This window comes from Danio rerio, chromosome 13, assembly GCF_049306965.1.
Source record: "Danio rerio strain Tuebingen ecotype United States chromosome 13, GRCz12tu, whole genome shotgun sequence".
NCBI classification, from domain to species: Eukaryota; Metazoa; Chordata; class Actinopteri; order Cypriniformes; family Danionidae; genus Danio; species Danio rerio.
The window spans coordinates 53,722,583-53,744,323 of NC_133188.1; the positions used below are offsets into that span (position 1 = coordinate 53,722,583).

Below are 21,741 nucleotides of genomic sequence, written 5' to 3' on the forward strand. Positions count from 1 at the left end.
ACGTTTTAAGACCCAGCAGACACCCTGATATTATTATATATCAGAATATCAAAGTAATATATATAATAGCATATTATAAATATATTCTGGTTATAACACAATAGATGAGGCTGTCATAACCAAACTCAAAGAAATTACCTGGTTATCGTGAGTCTCAGGAACATTTTCCTCCACAAAATACATCCCAGATTTTCCTGCAGAGCCATAACCAAAACAGATCAGGTTATTGGTCACGAAGACAACACAAGAGTCGGGTTCAGACTTTGGTTTTTCCATCTTACCCAGTAAGAGCTCCCCTGCTGTCTCTCTGGAGGGAGCCACACTTACGCACCTTCTTGTGAACCTAAGTAAATAGAAGATATGTTTTTGATTAATTCCAGAAGTTAGACATATCTGATATTGTTTCTGTACTTTGAATAATGTTTTGTGAGCACCTGATGGGCTCACTGGTGGCTTTATCCTTCACTATAGATGAAGAGGAGTGAGTCTTGTCCTCAAACAGGAAGGCCAGAGGAGCCTTAATGGAATCTGTCAAAATAAAATCACAATCAAAAGCTCATTGCAATCAAGAAGCATTAATTACACCTAATCAACGTTTCTTCATTTTGACAAATCACCTAAAGGGGAACCATGGTAAAGTGATGGTATCAGAAAATCAAGTTACTGTGTGATTTACATAGTCATATACTATTGTGATAAGTCAATGTATTTCATGTCATTATATTATTCTTTCTTCTTATCTGGTCATCTCAAAAAAAAAAAAAAAATTACAATTATGAAAAAGTGTAATTTATTCAAGTTGATTATTTACTTGCCTATTTACACACTTTCCTTTTTGTAACCTTACTTTTCTATTAATTTACAGTTGAATTATTAGCACCTCTGTTTATTTTTTTTCCCCAATTTCTGTTTAATGGAGAGCAGATTTTTTCAACACATTTCTGAACATAATAGTTTTAATAACTCATTTATAATAGCTGATTTATTTTATCTTTGCCATGATGACAGTAAATAATATTTTACTGGATATTCTTCAAGACACTTCTATACAGCTTAAAGTGACATTTAAAGGCTTAACTAGGTTAATTAGGTTAACTAGGCAGGTTAGGGTAATTGGGCAAGTTATTGTATAATAATGGTTTGTTCTGTAGACTATCGAAAAAAAAGTTAGCTTAAAGGGGCTAATAATTTTATCCCTAAAATGATTTTAAAAAAATTAAAAAACTGCTTTTATTCTAGCAGAAATCAAACAAATAAGACTTTCCCCAGAGGAAAAAATATTATCAGACATACTGTGAAAATTTCCCTGCTCTATTAAACATAATTTGGGAAATATTTAAAAAAGAAAAAAAAAATTCAAAGGGGGCGAATAATTCTGACTTCAATTATTTACTTTCAAATCTACATATTTGTAGATTTTACTTTTATATTAGCTCATTATTATACTGCACATTATTGGGTAATTTATTTATTAACTTTAATTACTGCACATTTATTTAGGCTCAATCCTAATTCTATTTTTGTACCCATATCCCCTCCCCATGGTCCTTAAAACCGAGCGTGAAGGGGAAGGGCTTCAAAATTTACTCCTATGAAATGGGACACCACTTAAGTTTCTAATTGTTTGCTTGATTTTCTACTCCTTCTTATTTACAAATAAAAACAAAAAACAAAACGAGGACAAAACCAAACCAAACAAAAACATAACAAAAAAAAAACAAACAAACAAAAAACAAAACAAAACAATAAGACAAAGCAAAACCAAACCAAACAAACACTGCAGCATAGAAATACAAAAAAAAAAAAAAAAAAAAAAAAATCCAGTTAATCTAGAAAAGCAGAATAAAATGAGCTGCTGCTGCTGCTATAAAAATGTGTTGTTATTTTTCAGCTCATTCAGAGTGGCAGATACGCACCGTCTAGTTTGCGACGGTCTTTGAGCAGATATTTGTTGGGGATGGTCAGGTAGCAGCGCTGGAGGCGTCTCCGCTCTCGGTTCGGGCCCTCGGTGGGGTCCAGCTGCCAGGAAGTGGGATAAGAGGACTGATCGTACCACACCGCCCTGTTCAGTGAGAAAGACAGCACATCAGATGGGTTTGCAAGAAACTTTATTAACTGAAAAAAACTAAAACTATTGATCAAAATAATTTTCGCTAACAGAAAAAATAAATTAAAAAATTCACAATAATGAAAAACTAAAACTAACAGTTGCTGACGAGCTAACTGAAATACAACACAACACAATAAATACAATTGTTAAAATAACATCATAAACGAATTTCATTTCAAATTTAATTCATGCACTTTCAAGGGTCTGTGGTAGTTTTTAAGTAGTGTCCAGGCCTTGAACCCAGATGTCTGAAATTCAGAAGCAGAAGTCTAATGCACCCTTTTCACAACACTCTTATGATGCGTTTAATGGTCATCTGCATCTTGAACACTTGAAAGTTTTTGATATTTTGATATTTGATTTTTTTTTTTTAAAACATATGAACATTTATCTGTATTTACATACGTATTATATAATTTTTGCATTAAAATTACAAAATAATAATAATAATAATAAATTACCGGTTGTGTGAGGTGTTTGTAATGCCGTGTCTAAGTGGACAGCACAGAAAATCAGACACAGGACCTTTTTGCAGTTATACGCCTTGTTTCTATTTAATTATGAGATTTAAATGCTGCATTTTAATGACATTAAGCACTTTTCTGTTTAAATACCTTGTCGGATGGTCATCGTAACCACACCTTTTAATGTACCAACACTTTTCCTAAAGATTTACAATAAAGACATATGGAATTTAAAATTACTTTAAAATGAAAGGATTTTAAAATACAAATGAATTACATCATATATCAAAACAAAAAATAAGAATCTGTTAAATGTTTTAAATTAAAAATTGTGGCTTATTGAAAACCTATTGTCATTTATTGGGGTAAATAACAAACTGGCCAGTACATTCAACTTTTCTTCAGTCTGAATTTGGCCATTTGAATGATAAAAAAATCTAACTCAAAATAATAATAATAATAATAATAATAATAATAATCATAATAACAACAATAATAATAATAATAACAATAATAACAATAATAATAATAACAATAACAATAATAATAAAAATAGTAACAATAATAATAATAATAATAACAATAATAATAATAATAATAACAATAATAATAAAAATAGTAACAATAATAATAATAATAACAATAATAATAATAATAATAATAATAATCATCATAATAACAACAATAATAATAATAACAATAATAACAATAATAATAATAATAATAATAACAATAATAATAAAAATAGTAACAATAATAATAATAACAATAATAATAATGATAATAATAATAATAATGTCGAGCTTCACAATTTTTCTAGCCTCTGCTGTAAAAAAGTACATTGAATATTCATGGATAACAACAAAAGCCATAATCGTCTTCAAATTCATTTTAATACGGGCCAGTTTTGGTGTTTCACATATTTTATTGGTCAATTTTTTGTTTGTTTTTTTGTTTCAAGAACAACAAGATCCAAGATTTACAATAAAAGTTACTTGTTAAATGTTTTCTCTATTTAAAAACATTACAGTAGTGAAAGATGACTTCAATTATGTCAGATTATGTGTTTTCAAGCAGCTGGATGTTGTACTCATGAAAAATAATTGTTAGCATTGGCCAAAACCGATTAGCTGAAGTCACGACAGCCAACAGAGGATCCCACTTGGTCTTAAAGCCTTTATTGATGAGTTATTTTCACTAATGAAGATGAAATAGCAGTCAAAATAGGGCAAATGAGCTCATGTATGAGACAAATTCTGGACCTTTGTCAGGGGTTTCAAACCACCCGAACCCTCCTTTACTACAGGCTGTGACATTATTCTCTCTTCTGGCTGCCGTTTTCTTTTTCCTTGTTTTAAAATTCTTGATAACACCATCGTGGAGTTTTTCTGTCATTATTTCAGCTAGTAGGATTGTACTCCAATTGTGTCTCCAATTCACTGCGCTTTAAGTTGACCAACTATGACGACTTCTAAAAAAACCACCCACACAAATGTAAAGAGTCCATAGTGCTGCTGTAAGCTGTACTGACCGGTCGTGTGTGAGCTGCTGGACGAGCTCCTGCCAGTGTCTACTAGCGCTCAGGTCAGTCTTATACAGGCCTCTGATGTGCTGCATGACCTTCTTCCTCTCCATGCCCTGCCTGAGAGACACGTTCTGAGTGATGTCCGCCGCAATCTTTGAGATGTCCTTCGACTTGCCGTCCAGCCTCTGCAACAGGCTGAAGCACAGAACAGGAGAGCTCAGGAAAATAACCCAGTGTGTGTGTGTGTGCATGTTTGGGTTTCATTCTGACAGTCTGCTCACCTCCTCTGTGTGTTGGACAGCTTCTTTTCCCAGGCTCCTTTGCTGGTTCTTGCCTCTGATTCATACTTCAGTTGCTCCTTTAAGAAGAGTACAACAGCTTTAGTTGAACATTAAAGGGGACTGTATTATGACAAGATATCTAGAGAGTGTGTGTGTGTGTGTGAGCAGTTTCAGCTCAAAATACCACACAAATAATCTTGTCCAACTCTCTGAAACTGACCCTTTTGGGCTTTGATCCTAATTGTGGTGTTTTGGTGACTGTCGCTTTAAATGCAAATGAGATTGTGCTCTTTTTCAAAAGAGGGCGGAGCTACAAATGCCTGTGTGTCAGCATAGTGGCAGATTCAAACAGGGCTAATGTTAAAAAGCTGGTGGTGGTGTGTGTTTGGATCTGGCACCTCTTTGATGGCTTTCAGGAGGTCAGGTTTGGCTGGAGCGCTGGGTGGGATGCAGCGGTGTCCGCAGAGTTTCAGAGCCGTCATGAAGGTGTTTCCTGCCGCCTGCTCTTCTCTACTCAGGGCGTCTTTGTGATCGTGCAGCAGCTCGTACAGATACAGAGCCAGCTTGGGCCCATGCTATTAACAAACACAACACAAACACCAATCATTAGCAGAAGCTTTCCCCTGAGGAATTGTAATACGTGCTATTATAATAGGCAGGGGTTTTCCTGCATAGAGAATTACGAGACGGTCACCTACATTAAATTTTGCAGACAGTCACGGATATCGACAGTCCTCAACTGATGCTCAAGCACTGCTCATGTATTTCATTACATTTAATGTTAACCTATTTAAATAAAATTTTTGTTTTTATACTTTGTCTTTATTTTTTGTGGACTCATGAGTATTTCAGCATAGCCTGATAGAGAACAGAATTAAAAACATGCACAAACACGTCACTCGTATATTTTTGAATGGGGAAAAGTGTAACATTCAATATGGTGAATGAAGCCCCGCCTTCTAGTACAGGAGCCAATCAGTGATCGCTATATGGCGAATAAAGTCTGCCTTCTAATACAGGAGCCAATCAGAGCACCAGAATGCTTTAGAAAAACAACTCTCCGGGAGAGGGGCTCACACCAGACGTGACTTTCTGCAAATTTTGAGCGATACGAATATTTAGAAATGAACCTAAATAGACAGTCGTTGTTTAATTTTATTGGTTATTTGTAATATGGAATTTAATCGTAAGGTTGGCAAGCAGTTTTGGAGAATTTGATGTTTTCTCATTCAAACAGAATGCCCAAGCATACTGCCCGAGAGGTGTTTCAAAGATGGCCGCCGAGTGAAATGACTTGCCTTAAAGAGACTTTGGCATTACTGATTAGTGTTCTGATTGACACTGAGTCTTTGAGCCTATTCCGCTTGCATCGAGGGATTCTGTATCTTCTACCGGAGAGTAAGAGATTATAACATGGGAAGAGTACATGAGAAAGATCGCTCAGAAAGCTTTTCGCTTCATTCAAAGTTCAAAGCTTGTACAGAGTCTGAGTGCTGCTTAAGGTTGTTAGTCCTATAAGTTTTGATTTCAAATTTGCAGAAGGATTTCCACACCATGAGGATAAACCATACCTGATGACACTCTCAAATACAGACTGATAAAAAAGATAAAAACAATTCTTATCAACACCATAAAACCATAATCTAAGCAAAAAAATAAAGCCGTTGATGGAGTTTTTCAATTCAATTCAGCTTTCTTTCTGTAGTGCTTTTACAATGTAGATTGTGTCAAAGCAGCTTCACATAGAAGATTATAGTAAATTGAAACAGTGTAGTTCAGTTTTCAGTGTAGAAGTTCAGTTTAATTCAGTTCAGTGTGGTAATCACTACTGAGAGTTCAAACACTGAAGAGCAAATCCATCGATGCGCAGCTCTACAGATCCCGAACCACAGCGGAATAACAAACATCACCAATTGGCGAAAGTGGAGAATTAAAAAACCTTGAGAGAAAGCAGGCTCAGCTGGGCACGACCATTTCTCCTCTGCAGAGCTTCACAGATCCAATTTGTGTCCCATGTAAGAGACTTATCTATGTGCACTCCTAGATACTTATATCTCGATAATGTTTTACTTGGTAAGATTACAAGAATTATACAAAACATGTTTGTTTCCTGTAGCAAATGTTTAATTTTCAGGATACGGATTCCTTATATTGGGCCAGAAAAAATCCTGATGATCTGAATCTTTTTTTTTTTTTGACAAAGCATATTGTAGTTGTGATCAAAAAACAATAACAAAAAAGAGAGATTGGTAATAAAAAACTTCATCAAGTAAACATTTGCATTTAGGAATTTTGAAAATCACTGCAAATTCTTTTACGTTTGCAGATACAGAAAGAAATCCAGTACAGTTAGGGCTGCACGATATTGGAAAAACTGACAATGCGATAATTCTCTGCAAAATTCACTGTATATGTTCTATATCAGGGCAACGCAGTGACGCAGTAGGTAGTGCTGTCACCTCACAACAAGAAGGTTGCTGGTTTGAGCCTCGGCTGGGTCAGTTGGCATTGCTGTGTGGAGTTTGCATAGTCTCCCTGCATTCGCGTGGGTTTCCTCCGGGTGCTCCGGTTTCCCCTCAGTCCGAAGACATGCGGTACAGGTGAATTGGGTAGTCTAAATTGTCCATAGTGTATGTGTGTGTGTGAATGAGTGTGTTAGGATTTCCCAGTGATGGGTTGTGGCTGGAAGGGCATCCGCTGCGTAAACATATGCCGGATAAGTTGGCGGTTCATTCAGGGACTAAGCCGAAAATTAATGAATGAATGAATGAAAGTCAGCCTTAATATCCAGCACTGCATTTCTGAAAAAAAAATCCTATCCCAATTCACTCACTCATTTATTTTCCTTCGCCTTAGTCCCTTTATTTATCAGGGCTCGCCACAGAGAAATGAACTGCCGGCATATGTTTTACACAGCGGATGCCCTTCTAGCTGCAATCCAGTACTGGGAAACTATCCCAAAACATGCAGAAATAAAATGTAATAAATGAAATTAGATGTCAAATACTTTAAGGAAGAGTTTTTGTTCCGAAAGCGCTGCCATTTCAACAAACTGCAAGAGGAGTCAATTAATGTTCTCTTTTCCCTCTGAAACGGTGTTTCAGGCAGTGTTTATCCACATTTACTGAGAATTAGCAGCGGATTGTTTAGTGCACACGTCTCTACAGTGCGTCTCTGAGGGTTAATGATCTTTTTATTGTCAGCGTGGAGTATAATGGAGAGAGCAGCAGTGAAACAGAGAGCACTGCTGCTATGGAAACAGTATCGTCAAGATGCTTCTCTGCTTTATTTACAGAGGCAAAACAAGCCCAGCGAAATGTCACAGTCGTCTTCCTCCCAACAGAGGAAGCGTGCATGTATGCTGTCCTTTGATTGGAAACACAAATCTGATAAGTGTCAGCAAATAAGCAAAGCAAAATGTCACGGTGTCTCCGCTCAGCGTGTAAAAACAAAAAAGCCATTTGTGTGTGTGTGTGTGTGTGTGTGTGTCTGACCTCGAGGCCAGGGCTGAGGCTTTCTCTGAGGATCTCTGAGTAGTTCTGCTCATGGACGAACTCTAGCGCCTCCTTCCTGTCCTCCAGAGGAAGTTCAGGACTGAGGGTGTGCACCAGCATGCGGCCGATCTGCACTCTGAACGTGTCTCGGCAGGACCAGAGGATTCGCCGCCACTGCTGACGAGGAGCGCCGCCACGACCAGTGTTGCCCTGAGAAAACACACCAGCATATAGACGCATCAATGCACTGCTGTTTGTTTCTTTGCTTGCTTGTTTATTTATATATTGGCAACTCATGGCTATTTCATGGCGAGATCAATATAGATAAAACATATCACATAATAATAACTTCAATAACAACTTCATATTTTAATAAGAATCATACAAAATAGATACAAATGACAAAACTTCACATTAAAAAACATGATATGATCATTCAGTTTAATTTTTGATTGGTTAAAGGGGACCTATTATACAAAAATCACTTTTACAAGAGGTTTAAACAGTTGTTTGGCAACAGTCTGGGTTTTTTATGTGTATTTTATGACAAATTTCTTTAGGTTTTTTAGGGCAGCAGTATCTCCAGCACAAAAGGAGCCTTCAAACCTAAAGCTACCGGTCAGCTCACGATTCAGCAAACAACCAAGTAACAAATGGCTTATCCACCAACATCCAAGCCTGCTCTGGATCGAACAGTGCAGTGTCCAAAGAAAAGACAGATCCCAATCATCTGCAAAAATGCCTTTACAAGCTGTAAAGAAACCCGTGCTTTTGACGCTAATCAAGACAGCAGAAGTCAATAATTATTTTAATTATTTAGCCTGACATGTTTACTGCTCCAAAATATCTGACATGTTTCTTAAAATAAAATATACTTTGTGGTCATTGATGGATGAAAGTTGTTGTTTTTACCCAGACATTTAAAAAAAGACTATATTAAATAGCAGTGATCACAATACCATGATATGTTTATCCATGATTATCCTATACCAGCCCATGCCTAAACACTGACAAATAAGAGTGACTAACCAGGCCGATCTTTATGCCCTCCATCATCAGTCTGAGAATGTCCTTCCGGAAGCTCTTGATGTTTCCGGCTGGGATCGGGGTAGACGGAGTGGAGCCGTTCTCATCAGATGTCTGATCTCCTGCTGTTGGCATGGACATCGAGTGATCAGGAGACTCAGGGAAGTTCAGCAGGTCAAAGAAATCATGGCTGATGTCTGGAAAATAAAACCGCAGCATTAAGATGGAGATGTTAGTGCTTCTTGGAATAGTACGGATGTTTCATCTTCAAGTCATGTGAATTTGTGTAAAATCTCAAGGCAGTATTTAACATTCTTCAGTTAAATTTATGGTTTATAGTCAAAATTATCTGCCCTACTATATGTGATTTAATTTCTTTTCAAATAATTCTAGAGTGATTTTTAACAGAGAGAAGATTTTTCAACAGTTTTTTAAACAGTTCCTCATTATTTTTAATCTTTGCCATAAAGACAGTATATAAAAGTGTACAAATAGTTCAGCAAGATTCTAGTATTTAAATGACATTTAAAGGTTTAATTAGCATAATTAGATGAACTGGGCAAGTTATTGAACAACAGCGGTTTGTTCTCCAGCTAATCCAGAAAAATAATAATAATTAAATTAAATCTAAGAATAATATTGACCTGAAAATTATTTTAAAAAGTTATCAAATTACAAAAAAAAAAATTTATAAACTGCTGTCAAGGAGAAAAAATATAATTGGAAATATTGCGGAAAAATGTCCTTGCTCTGTTAAATATCATTTGAGAAATATTTGAAACTATATGTAATTTTGCACATCATTTTTGTCATTTATTTATTTTTTAAATGGTAAAACTAATAGTATTTTCACCCTTTTTAGCACATAAGCTGAAAAAATAAACTAAATAAAATTGAGAATTATGTCATTTTCCTAAATATTTACATTTTCTTAAAGTTTTCTATGTATTTTCAATTATTTCAGTTAAAATTAAGTTTATTTAAAGTTACAAAATGCATTTCATTTCATGGTTATTAATGTAAATACTATATTTAACTTGGTGAATATTGTTGTATTTACTCATAAGACAATTTATACACAAAAACTGAAAAATGACAGCCTTGCTCTAGTCCAAATATCTAAAACATTATTAAATCAAGATGCATTTTCCAGACAAGTAATAAAAATTTTTGTCTTGTTTTAAGAAATATTAAGCAAAAGAATCTGCCAATGGGGTGAGCAAAATAATCTTGTTTGCTTTGAAATAAATGCATTGGCAGATTATTTAGCTTGTATTAAAGGAACTATTTTCTTATTATTTCTGAAAACAAGACAACTTATCTTATTGTCTAGAAAAAGCTTCTTGATTTAAAAAGAAATTAGGAGTAGAAACCAGAAAAGCCAGTGTGTAACATGGTAGTACCATGATATTATAGTAGGCTGTATTAATGTGGTTGATAATAAGGGTGTGAATTATACAATAACAATCGGGAGGGTCAACTATTCTGTAATGTTAGATTGTGTAAAACATGCTTCAGTGAATGAAGTTCCTTTAATAATAAAGTGTATTTATGTATTGAGGGATATATAGTGTATTCTGATCTACAATAACATCTGATTAGCTTTGTCAGAGCACACTGTGGATCAAACTATATTATCTATCTCACTTGACTTTACTTTTCAGCTCTGTGCAGAAACAAACATCTATTTTACAAGAAAAGTGTCTTGTGAATATTTTCCATCGGCGCTCTACATCTGTCGGTTTCAGACTGTGAATGGTTTATTCCCACATAGGCTGATTGGCGTGATTATGCATTGACAATGTTATGAATCATTGTAGGGGTGGTCAAATCTACAATTATGTCATCGGCTATTCATTCATGTCATTTTCATCCACTTTTCTGGGGCCGGGTTGAGGGGCAGCAGTCTTAGGAGGGAACCACAAACTTCCCTCTACCCAAACACTTCCTCAAGCTCCTCTGGAGGGATCCCGAGGCGTTCCCAGGCCAGCTGAGAGACAGTGTTCCCACCAGTGTTCTGGGCCTTCCCCGAGGCCTCCTGTCAGTGGGACATGCCCGCTAGGTAGGCATCTAACAGATGCCGAGCCACCTCAGCTGACTTCTCTGGATGTGGAGGAGCAGCTGCTTTACTCCGAGCTCCTCCCGGGTGTCAGAGCTCCTCACTCTATACATAAAGGCTGCCTGCCACCCTGTGAAGGAGACTTATTTCTGCTGCTTGTATCAGAGATCTTGTCCTTTCGGTGATGACCCAAAGCTCAGGACCATAGGTGAGAGTAGGAATGTAGATTGACCAGTAAATCGAGAGCTCTGCATTTCAGCTCAGCTCCTTCTTTACCTCAACAGACCAGTACATCGACCGCATTACTGCTGCACCAATCCGTCTGTCAACCTCCTGCTCCATCCATTCCTCACTCGTAAACAAAAACCTCAAGATACTTGAACTCCACCTGGGATAAGGACTTTCCTCCAACCTCCAAGCCCCCTTTTTCCGATTGAGCACTATGGAGTTGCTGATTCTCATCCCAGCAGTTATCTATTATTTTCATTAATAATATTATTATGTAAGATACAGATCAGGGAAAATTATTTCTCACTAAAGGGCTGACCCACCCATACATCTTGTTTTGACGTTCTTTGTTAATTTGACCCCCCAAACCCCCCTTATAATTGGCACCCTGATGGTAATGTTGTGGCAGATTTCCTATACCTTGATAAATGAGTCTGTTGACAGCCAGAACCACCAGTCTCTGCATTCTCTGGATGAGCTCGGTCTCGCTGGCTCTGATGGGGTTTTCTTGACTCATCCTGCGCTGCATCATCTGTGTCAGCTCATCACTGGCTACAGAACGCATGCGGGTCAGCAGAGAGTCCGACTGGGCCAGTGTGAAGCGTCTACGACCTGAGAAACACACAGAGAACATCATGCAGACTGGACTAAAGAAACCGTGAAGAGCTGAGCTTTAACTCGCATCATCCCACCACACACACAGAAAGACACACACATGCAGATATTAACATGAGAAGAGGTTAGAGTCGTCTGATCAGCATTTACACTCAGGATTAAACATGCATCCTTTTTGTTATAATATAATAAATACAGCACACAGCAAATAAAACTTTGCTTACTTTGATATTTAGTCTAGTTTCTAGTCTAAATGTAGAGACATTCTTAAATTAAGAAGTTTTTTCTAGACAAGCAAAATTATTGTCTAGTTTTCAGAAATGAGACAAAACGAAGTAAGTTTTTCCTTAAAACAAGTCAAATAATCTACTGAAGGGGTGAGCAAAATAACCTTGCTTTTCCTTTTGACTATTTTGCTGACCCCATTGGAAGATTATTTGATTTGTTTTTAGGAAAATTTAGCATATTAATGGCAAATATTTGGCTGAATTGTGGCATATTACTTTTTGAAAACAAGACAATGGGCCCTATCATACACCCAGCGCAGTGTGGCGCAAGGCGTGGTGCAGTAGTCTTTTGGTAGTTTCAGCTTGGCGCAAGAGTGGTTTTGTGTGCAAGAGTGGCGTTGCGCTGCGCTGCGCTGTTTAAATAGCAAATGCATTAGCGCTCATTTTTGCGCCCATCTGGTCTAAAAAGGAAGGCGTTCTGAGGCGGACCGCTGGCACGTTGCTATTTTGAGAAACTATAATAGATTTTTCATTAGACCAAAACTAACCCGGTCTAAACTCCGGCGCAGAGTTGCGCCTCGCTTACACACTGCTAAATATGCACAAGAGAGCAATAGGCAAATATCTTTACATATGAAAAATGTAAATATTAAGGATATATATAGGATATAATAAGAATAGATATAGGATATAAATATAAAGGATTAAAATATTACAAAACATATTATTTTCTAGCCTACATAAATATGAAAAATCACTGCTTTTATGTCTTCTTCATCTCGGGAGGCTTTTTCAGTTCATTCATAACAATTTGCTTTTGTATAAAGTTATTATTATTAGCAGTATTATTTATTATATCCATATTTATATTTGTTTTATTAAAAACAAGCTTAGATTTGTCCACCTGTCAGGTTTTAGACCATATGGGGCACAGCATGTGTTTTAGGATATAACTCAGGTTTATGAGCACATTTTGTTATTATTGCTCATTTATTCGTTTGCTGGAAATTAGAACTGAATTTAGAAACAGTTTTGAAACGAATATTTGTGCTTAACAAACAAAAGTATTTATTTATTAAGAAAATAAACTCAACCCTTTTAGACCATGCACCGAAGCGCAAGGCTGATTTCCCGTCCTTAAATTAGCAAAAAGGCGTCCTGACACGCCCTGAAAGCATTTGCGCCCTGCGTTTTGCGCATGGACCGTAAAATAAAGCCCAATATGTCAATAAAACACGACAATGAGTAATTAAACATACTGTATACAAAAATAAATGGCTATAATACAGATAAACAGTATATATTATGAGAACTGGTAAGCTTTCAGTGTTGTTTAGGGCAGTGTTTCTCAACTGGTGGGTCACGACCCAAAAGTGGGTCGCAGGAACACTTTTTTTAGTGGGTCGCGGATTGTGTGGAAAAAAAACAACAACAAAAGTTAAAATTTGTACTTATTTTGCTTATACCGGACTCTTATTTTGAAATGCGTGCGTGACAACCCTACCGTTTGACGTGAAATTTCATTTAATTATTGCAACAAATATGTCGAAGCGCAAGTACGACCCCCAATATGTAAAGTATGGATATTTATATATATATATATATAGACGACATTTAGAAACGAGAAAACATGTTTTGTTAACAGTTTATTATTAACAGTATTTGTCGTTTTTACTTTGTAATATTTCTATAATTTGATCCATTTTGTTAAATTACAGCAATAAAACATTATTTATTTGTAAGTCTTGGTGAATTTCTTATGATGTATCTGTCACTACATGTTTATGTTAACAAATGAATACAAATAAAGTATAACTCCTAAAGTTGTATTAAAATTCCTAAAAATTTGGGCCGCGGCTTGATGACCATGTAAACATGTGGGTCCCATGGCCAAACCAGTTGAGAACCCCTGGTTTAGGGAGCGTTCCTGTTAAAACTCATTAAGATATAATAGTTGATGCTGTAATTAAATAAACACTACCATTCAAAGTTTGCAATAGGTACTGATGTCGCCAAGGATGCTTTATTTGATCAAAAATACAATAAAACCGTAATATTAGGGGTAAAAGTTTTTTAGTAATGATGTTTTTTTATTACTGGAATTATATTTAAAACGTCATTTGTTCTGTAAAGCTGGATGCTTTGTGATCCTTCAGAAATCCTTATAATATGATGATCTGATGATCATGGCACATTTATTATCATAATCATAGTACATCATTTTGTAAAGACCCTGATAAATTTGATTCTCTGACAGCAAAGCGTACTGTAATGAATTCAGCAGAACGTGCCGTTTAGAACACAAATGATCTGCAACATCACTTAAAGTGTTGGGTTTTGATCAATGTAATGCATCCCGGACTAATCAGAGACAGTTTCCTTCAGGAATGCAGTAAACTGATGATCAGCAGATGGAGGTTAATGTCAGGTGTAAATGAGAGAGATTCAGATGATGAACAGAGTTACACAACAAGAGCTGCTGCAACTCACAACACACTCCACTGTACTGATCAGTCTCAGCTCACTTGTGTTGAACCACACACACTCTCAGACATACACACACTCTCGCACACACAGACTCCTCAAACACACTCCTAACACACTATCTGGCATGCACAAGCACACACTCTCACACACACAAACTCTCTCTCTCTCTCTCACACACGCACGCACGCACGCACGCACGCACGCACGCACAATTATGCATGCAAACACACTCTCGCATGCGCAGACTCCTCACTCACACTCCTAACACACTCTCTCTCACGCGCACACAAACTCTCTCTCACACACACTCACATACACACACTCTATCTCACACAGAAACACTCACACAAACTCTCACACACACTCATGCATGCAAACACTCTTGCACACCCAGACCCCTCACACACACTCCTAAAACACTCTTTCACGCAGACGCAAGCTCACACACTCTAACTCTCGCACATACTCTCCCTTACACAAAAAAACACACTCTTTCTCTTACACACACACACACACACACACACACACACACACACACACACACACACACACACACACACACACACACACACACACACACACACACACACACACACACACACACACACACACACACACACACACACACACACACACACACACGCACACACGCACATACATGCTTGCATGCAAACACACTCTTGCATGTTCAGACTTCTCACACACACTTCTAACACACTCTCTCTCTTACGCACACAAACTTACATTCCCTCTCTCGTGTGCACACGCTCTCTCGTGCACACACACTCTATGGCACATGCAAACACTCTCACACATGCTACATATTTGCTTGCATGCAAACACACTCTTGCATGTTCAGACTTCTCACACACACTTCTAACACACTCTCTCCCCCCCACACACACACACACTCACTCACTCACACTCTCCCTCTCTCTCTCAATCACGTTTACACACCCTCTCTCTCCGTTATGCGTGCACACCCACCCACACACACACACACACACACACACACACACACACACACACACACACACACACACACACACACACACACACACACACTCACTCACACTCTCCCTCTCAATCACGTTTACACACCCTCTCTCTCCGTTATGCGTGCACACCCACCCACACACACACACACACACACACACACACACAGACACACACACACACACACACAAACACACACACACACACACACACACTCACTCACACTCTCCCTCTCAATCACGTTTACACACCCTCTCTCTCCGTTATGCGTGCACACCCACCCACACACACACACACACACACACACACACAGACACACACACACACACACACACACACACACACACACACACACACACACACACACACACACACACACACACACACACACACACACACACACACACACACACACACACACACACACACACATACACACACACACACACACACACACACACACACACACGCGCGCACGCACACACACACAGACATACAGACAGATAGATAGACAGACAGACAGACAGACAGACAGACAGACAGACAGACAGACAGAGGCACCGGTTCTCCAGGACACCGGGCAGATGAGCAGCACACACATGCTTGTATCAGTTCTGCACACACTCATCATCTGCGTCTGCAGCAGGATGTTGTGGTGTGTGTGCAGAAGCGCTCGCCGGCTACCTGCGTCTGAGGGGAACGTGTAGGAGTTTGACCCGGTAGGGGAAGGGAGAGGGGAATCCTGGGACAGGAAGCTGAACGGAGAGGGCAGAGGGATCAGGCCGTACGAGCAGTAGTGCTGCCGGGGGATACGGGGGATTATGGAGTCTTTCAGCCCCATTGAACCTTGGGAGGAGCGTGAGGGGAGGTGAACATACAACACAAACACATGATCATGACACACACACAGCTGATGATTAGACAAGAGCAATGAAGACCAAACACATGAACATGAGCAAGTCATACAAACACTCAGATGCAAAATCAAGTCCAATCGTGATAATGAGAACAAGAAAAACTCAATTACTAACAAATGAGTGCACTCAAAAAATGATGGGCTGTTTTAATATGGAAAGTGTTGGGTTTGTTTGTTTGTATATAAAGTATACAAACAAACCCAATAATTAAAATATCATCCCCTATCATACACCCGGCGCAATAAGGTGCAAGACGTGTTTGGCGTGATTTCTTGCTATTTTCAGACCAGTGCAACAGTAATTTTCACGTTTTGCACCACATTGTTTAAACAGCAAATCCATTTGGCCACTTTGTGGACTCGTGGGTGTGCTGGTCTGAACAGGAAGTGTGTTAAGGTGCATTGCTGGCTCGTTGCTATTTTGAGGAACTGAAATAGACCGCACCAATGACCAACCAGTTATGCGCCAATGCAGGTCTAAACTCTTACACATTACTGAATACACACAGGATGAACAGCAACACACAAATATCTTTACAGATGAAAACAATTAAAGGATTAAAATGATCCAGAAATTATGATTTTCTGCATCAATATAAACAGCACTGCCTCCATGCCTTCATAACCTCGGGGGGCTTTTTCAGTTCATTCATGACAATCTGCATCTGTATAATGTTATTATTATTAGCAGTGTTACTCATTATATGCAGATTTATATTTGTTTTAATAAACACAAGTGTAGATTTGTCCACCCTTGGTGTTTTGGAGACGTCTGCATCACAATATGGGGCATAAAAACAGGACGTGTGTTCGGATAGAACTCAGTTTTCTGACCACACTTCATTTTTATTGTTCACTTATTCCTTTGCTGGAGATTAGAACTGAATTTGGAAATAGTTTTGAAGCAAATCTTTGCGCTTAACAAACAAAATTAAACATGTAGGCTAATGGATGTGTTCAGTGGAGTGAGTTCCCACCGTTTCCTCACTCCAGTAAAGTAAAGGAGTAAAGTAAAGAGAAAGTAAAGAGGCTGAATGGAGGAGGCTCATTCTTTATCCTCGTGCTGCAGATGCTCTTTTTAACTGTTTTCTCGCTAGTGAAGCGTTCAGTTTTTACACTTACAAAGTTGCCATGTAAACAGCAAATGCACCATGACGTGACGCAACAGACACTTAAAGGGAATGTGAGATGAGACTTTGATTGGTTTAATGCAGGTTACACTCAAAACACACCCAGAACTCATTAGGAGAATAAGCACCACCCTGTTAGACCATGCGCCTGGGGTGCAGAGCATTTTCCCTTAAAATAGCAAAAGTGGATTCGGACACTCTCCTAATGCTATTGCACCATGAGCTTTAGACTTTGTGCCTAGATCATAAGAAAAGAGCCCAAAATTTTTTTTAAATGCCATTTTTCACCTAAAGTTGGGTTTGTCCATATTTGTCCCAATGTTAAATGATGAAACGTATTAAATTTATAAATTTAAGTGGACACTATAATGTTTAATTAATTGTAATAAAAACTATAATATTATATTATCATACTAAAATTATAACATAACTATAAATCACAATATTCAAGTTGAATTTCATTTTTATATAAAGGGGACCTAGAATGGCGCTTTTTACTAGATGTAAAATGTGTCCCGAGAGTGTGTGTGTGTTTGTGTGTAGTTTCAGCTAAAAATACCACACAAATAATGTTGTCTAACTCTCTAAAACTGACCCTTTCAGGCTTTGACCCTAATTGTGGCGTTTTGGTGACTGTCACTTTAAATTCAAATGAGATTGTGCTCTTTTCAAAAGAGGGCGGAGCTACAAATGCCTGTGTGTCAGCATAGTGGCAGATTCAGTGCAAGTCAGGTGTGCATGTGCGCTTCATGCTTCTGTCAGTCTATGGAGACTCCTGTCGCTGTTCATTTGTGCTTCATCTAAAACTCCACATCTATAATCCTCTTAGTCTATGCTGACATTATCTTCAGCAGCTCAAACACTCTAGTGGCTAATGGACGGACAGCTGCTTCTCACTCAGGGCTGCTATTTATGCTAATGAGGGAGATATGGGCACAAGTGGGCGGGGCTTTACCCCTCTGATGACACGTACAAAGGGAGAACGTCAATCAAAGTGTTTCTGCTTCGATCAAGTCTGATGATGAAGAAACTGAATTAATTAATTTTCATGATTAGATGCTGGTTATATTCACACACGGTGTTTAAACCCCTTCTAAATTTTTTTTTTGCATAATAGGTCACCTTTAATCTCGTAAATCACTTCAGTAAACCTAACCCACCAAAAACAATTCAAGCCATAAAGTGTCTCACCTGCGATGCTTTTGCGTTTCTGCTGCAGAGCGTGGTGTGGTGATGTGGGCACATGCACATAACTGCCGGACTTCTGAGGGTCCTGATTGGCTGTGGTCTTAATGAAATCAATCGCTGCTTGAATCACGCGAAACTGCAAGGCCAGGGCCATTTCTGAAGAAGCAAATCACAACAGAACATATCAATCTAATCCTGTGACATTATGTTGAACAGATTCAGGAATATTTCACAGTATTTCCTATACATTTTTTTCTTTTGGAGAAAGTTTTATTTGTTTTATTTCGGCTATGCGGTAAAAAAATAAACGTTATTTTACAGGTAATTGTCTGTATTATTGTTTTTTTTACATAATTTTCCAGTTTTTTTTCATTATACAGTGAAATAGCTGTAGTTTTACAGATATTTTGTGTAATAAAAAAATTCTCACATTAAATTTACAGTTATTGCTTGTAATTTGTATTACGTTATTTCTCTGCTTTTTAAAGGAAATTTTATGTATTTTTAAAGAGTAACACTTAATTTTACGTTAATATTTACAGATTATTCCTGTAAAAATAGAGAAACAAAAATTTAGTCAAATTGTTTTTTAGTGAAGATAGTAAACATATCAAGATTATCATGAGGTTAATAAAGTGAAACATTAGCCTATTGTTTGTAGGCTGCATATAATGCATGCATTGTAAACTATGAAATGTTTATTTTACTACTCTAACAATGTTGCTGCGATCTGTGACGATCACCAGTGATCTAGCAGCTGCGGATTGCTGGAAAACTACACAGTACACACGTTACTTTAACGAACTACAACTCCCAGCATGCACCTCACACATCCGGGTTCCTAATTCTTACTGATTACACACACAGTCAGAAGATTGTTATGGCCTGATTTCAAGGATTTTAAACTCAGCACACACAGACACATCGTATCTGAGTCTAAAACTGTTTAGTGAGCACTACGACGCGGTTTTCCTTCCCTTGCCGTGTTTGACCCCTTTATTTTTTTCGCCTTTACGCTTGGGATTATCTGTATGCTTCTGTTTGTTTGTTTCAACCTTTAATTGCAAGATGATTCTGTTAATAAACCCCTATTTAATCCTCAACTTTGTTGTGCAGCCGTCTCACATGACACTAACCTTGTTTCTGTTGTTAAAAGATGACCAAATGTGTTATTTGTAAAAAAGAAATAAATAATTAGATAGATAACAGTTTTGTATTTTCTTAAGAAAATTGTTTTGGAGTTTAACCTACTGATCTTTAAAATATTTGCTAAATTATATTATAGTTATATTTACAGTGTTTCATGACAACAGCAATTATTTTGTACCTAAACTTTTTTTCAATCATTCTTTAAAAAAAAAACAATTCTTCCAGTTTTAAAGGCATGTTAAAAGTGAAAAATTTGATGGAATATTTGGATTTCATGCATAATTACATAAATTAATCTGTATAATAACATTAATAACCTACATAATTACAGTAATCATCCTTATATTCACATTAACTATCTGTATAATTACATTGATAAATTATATATTTACAATAATAATTTGTAAAATGACAGTAATAATGTGTAATTGCAGTTAAGATCTGTTAAATGACAGTAATAACTTGTAATAATGGAACAAGAAATGACAGATTTTTACAGATTATCTACATTTTTAAAAAAAATTTACGTTTTTTTTTAATGTAGAATAAAAGCAGCTTTTAATTGTTTTAAAGTCATTTTAAGGTCAATATTATTAGCCCCCTTAAGCAATATTAGTTTTGGATTGACTCCAGAACAAACCACTGTTATACAATGACTTGCCAAATTACCCTAACTTTACCCTAATTACTCTAGTTAAACCTTTAAATGGCTGTGTAGAAGTGTCTTGAAGAATATCTAGTCTAATATTATTTACTGTCATCATGACAAAGATAAAATAAATCAGTTATTAGAGATGAGTTATTAAAGCTATTATGTGCAGAACAAATCTTCTCTCCGCTAAACAGAAATTGGGGAGAATATACAGGAGGGCTAATAATTCAGGGGGGCTAATAATTGTGCCTTTAACTGTATATTGTAATGTATATGATACAAAAGCTTTAGTTTCCGTTTACCCTGTGTGCGGCGAACTTTGCTGGTTTGCATGTAGCCCAACAGTGTGATCAAGTCTTCAATGATGCGGAAGTACTGAGATCCAGAAGAGCTGCATGAGTGTATGGTGACGGCCACCAGCAGCTGCTGAATGTCACACACCACCAGCCTGTAGTCATTCGGAGGAATCCTACACAGCCAACATACAGACAAAACATCCCTCAGATTCATCTTTAATATGTGAGAATATGAAATGTGTTAAATTAACCAGTAATAACAACCCAGAAAACATTTATCAGGTGAAATTACACACACAGTTTCTGCTCTAAAAAGAGTTTTTGTTAAATTAATAATTACTTGCTTCAATACTTCACACCTACTTCAATTAATTAATTAAAAGTTATATAATGAGTCACTAAGCTCTGAGAGAGGTCTGCTCATGCAGGCTGAGAAACAGAAGTTTGATCTACTCTATCTAGGGAGCATTACCCGTTCTCCAGGCCGTTGAGGGTGGAGAGTGTGTTGAAGAGCACGTAGAGTAAGCCGTGGTCCAGCAGGATGTCGGCCAGCTTCGGGCAGGCGTTGAGGAGCTGCAGCAGCAGACACAGGCCATTGTGCACCAGTGAGTTCTCATACAGAGAGTTCTCCAGCAGACCCAGCACTGGGATGATACAGCGCTTCCTGAATGGAGAGATGTTCTCCATATCCTCCAGATCCAGACTGAGGGAATAGAAAATACTGCTCGTCACTCAATGACATACATATACTCAAGCTAATTTATTGACCTTATTGACAGCCATTAGAATCTTTTTGGCTCCAGACTTACACTTTCATTGATTTTCAGACGGTAAAAATGGCTTGTTAATGTTGCAAACTGATATTTTCTCATTACATTGGTCTACTTTATATGTATAC

At 37.4% G+C, this 21,741-nt stretch overlaps 1 protein-coding gene across 6 annotated transcripts in view; it reads right to left on the reverse strand.

Annotated features, from left to right (window-relative positions):
* lyst (lysosomal trafficking regulator) overlaps nt 1-21,741 on the reverse strand; it is a 192,206-nt gene that overhangs the window by 40,245 nt on the left and 130,220 nt on the right. For 3 of the 6 annotated variants that reach the window (XM_068218743.2, XM_073920308.1, XM_068218744.2), the window contains 14 exons: nt 21,316-21,546; nt 20,850-21,016; nt 18,750-18,902; nt 16,197-16,358; nt 11,608-11,799; nt 8,904-9,097; nt 7,875-8,084; nt 4,779-4,955; nt 4,381-4,457; nt 4,106-4,294; nt 1,917-2,062; nt 435-528; nt 282-343; nt 139-194 (listed from right to left, as the gene is read on the reverse strand). In XM_068218743.2, coding sequence (XP_068074844.1) covers nt 139-194; nt 282-343; nt 435-528; nt 1,917-2,062; nt 4,106-4,294; nt 4,381-4,457; nt 4,779-4,955; nt 7,875-8,084; nt 8,904-9,097; nt 11,608-11,799; nt 16,197-16,358; nt 18,750-18,902; nt 20,850-21,016; nt 21,316-21,546 — 2,110 coding nt within the window. The remainder of the gene's footprint in view (nt 1-138; nt 195-281; nt 344-434; nt 529-1,916; nt 2,063-4,105; nt 4,295-4,380; nt 4,458-4,778; nt 4,956-7,874; nt 8,085-8,903; nt 9,098-11,607; nt 11,800-16,196; nt 16,359-18,749; nt 18,903-20,849; nt 21,017-21,315; nt 21,547-21,741) is intronic. The other 3 variants (XM_021472744.3, XM_073920310.1, XM_073920311.1) reach the window with 1 other exon arrangement.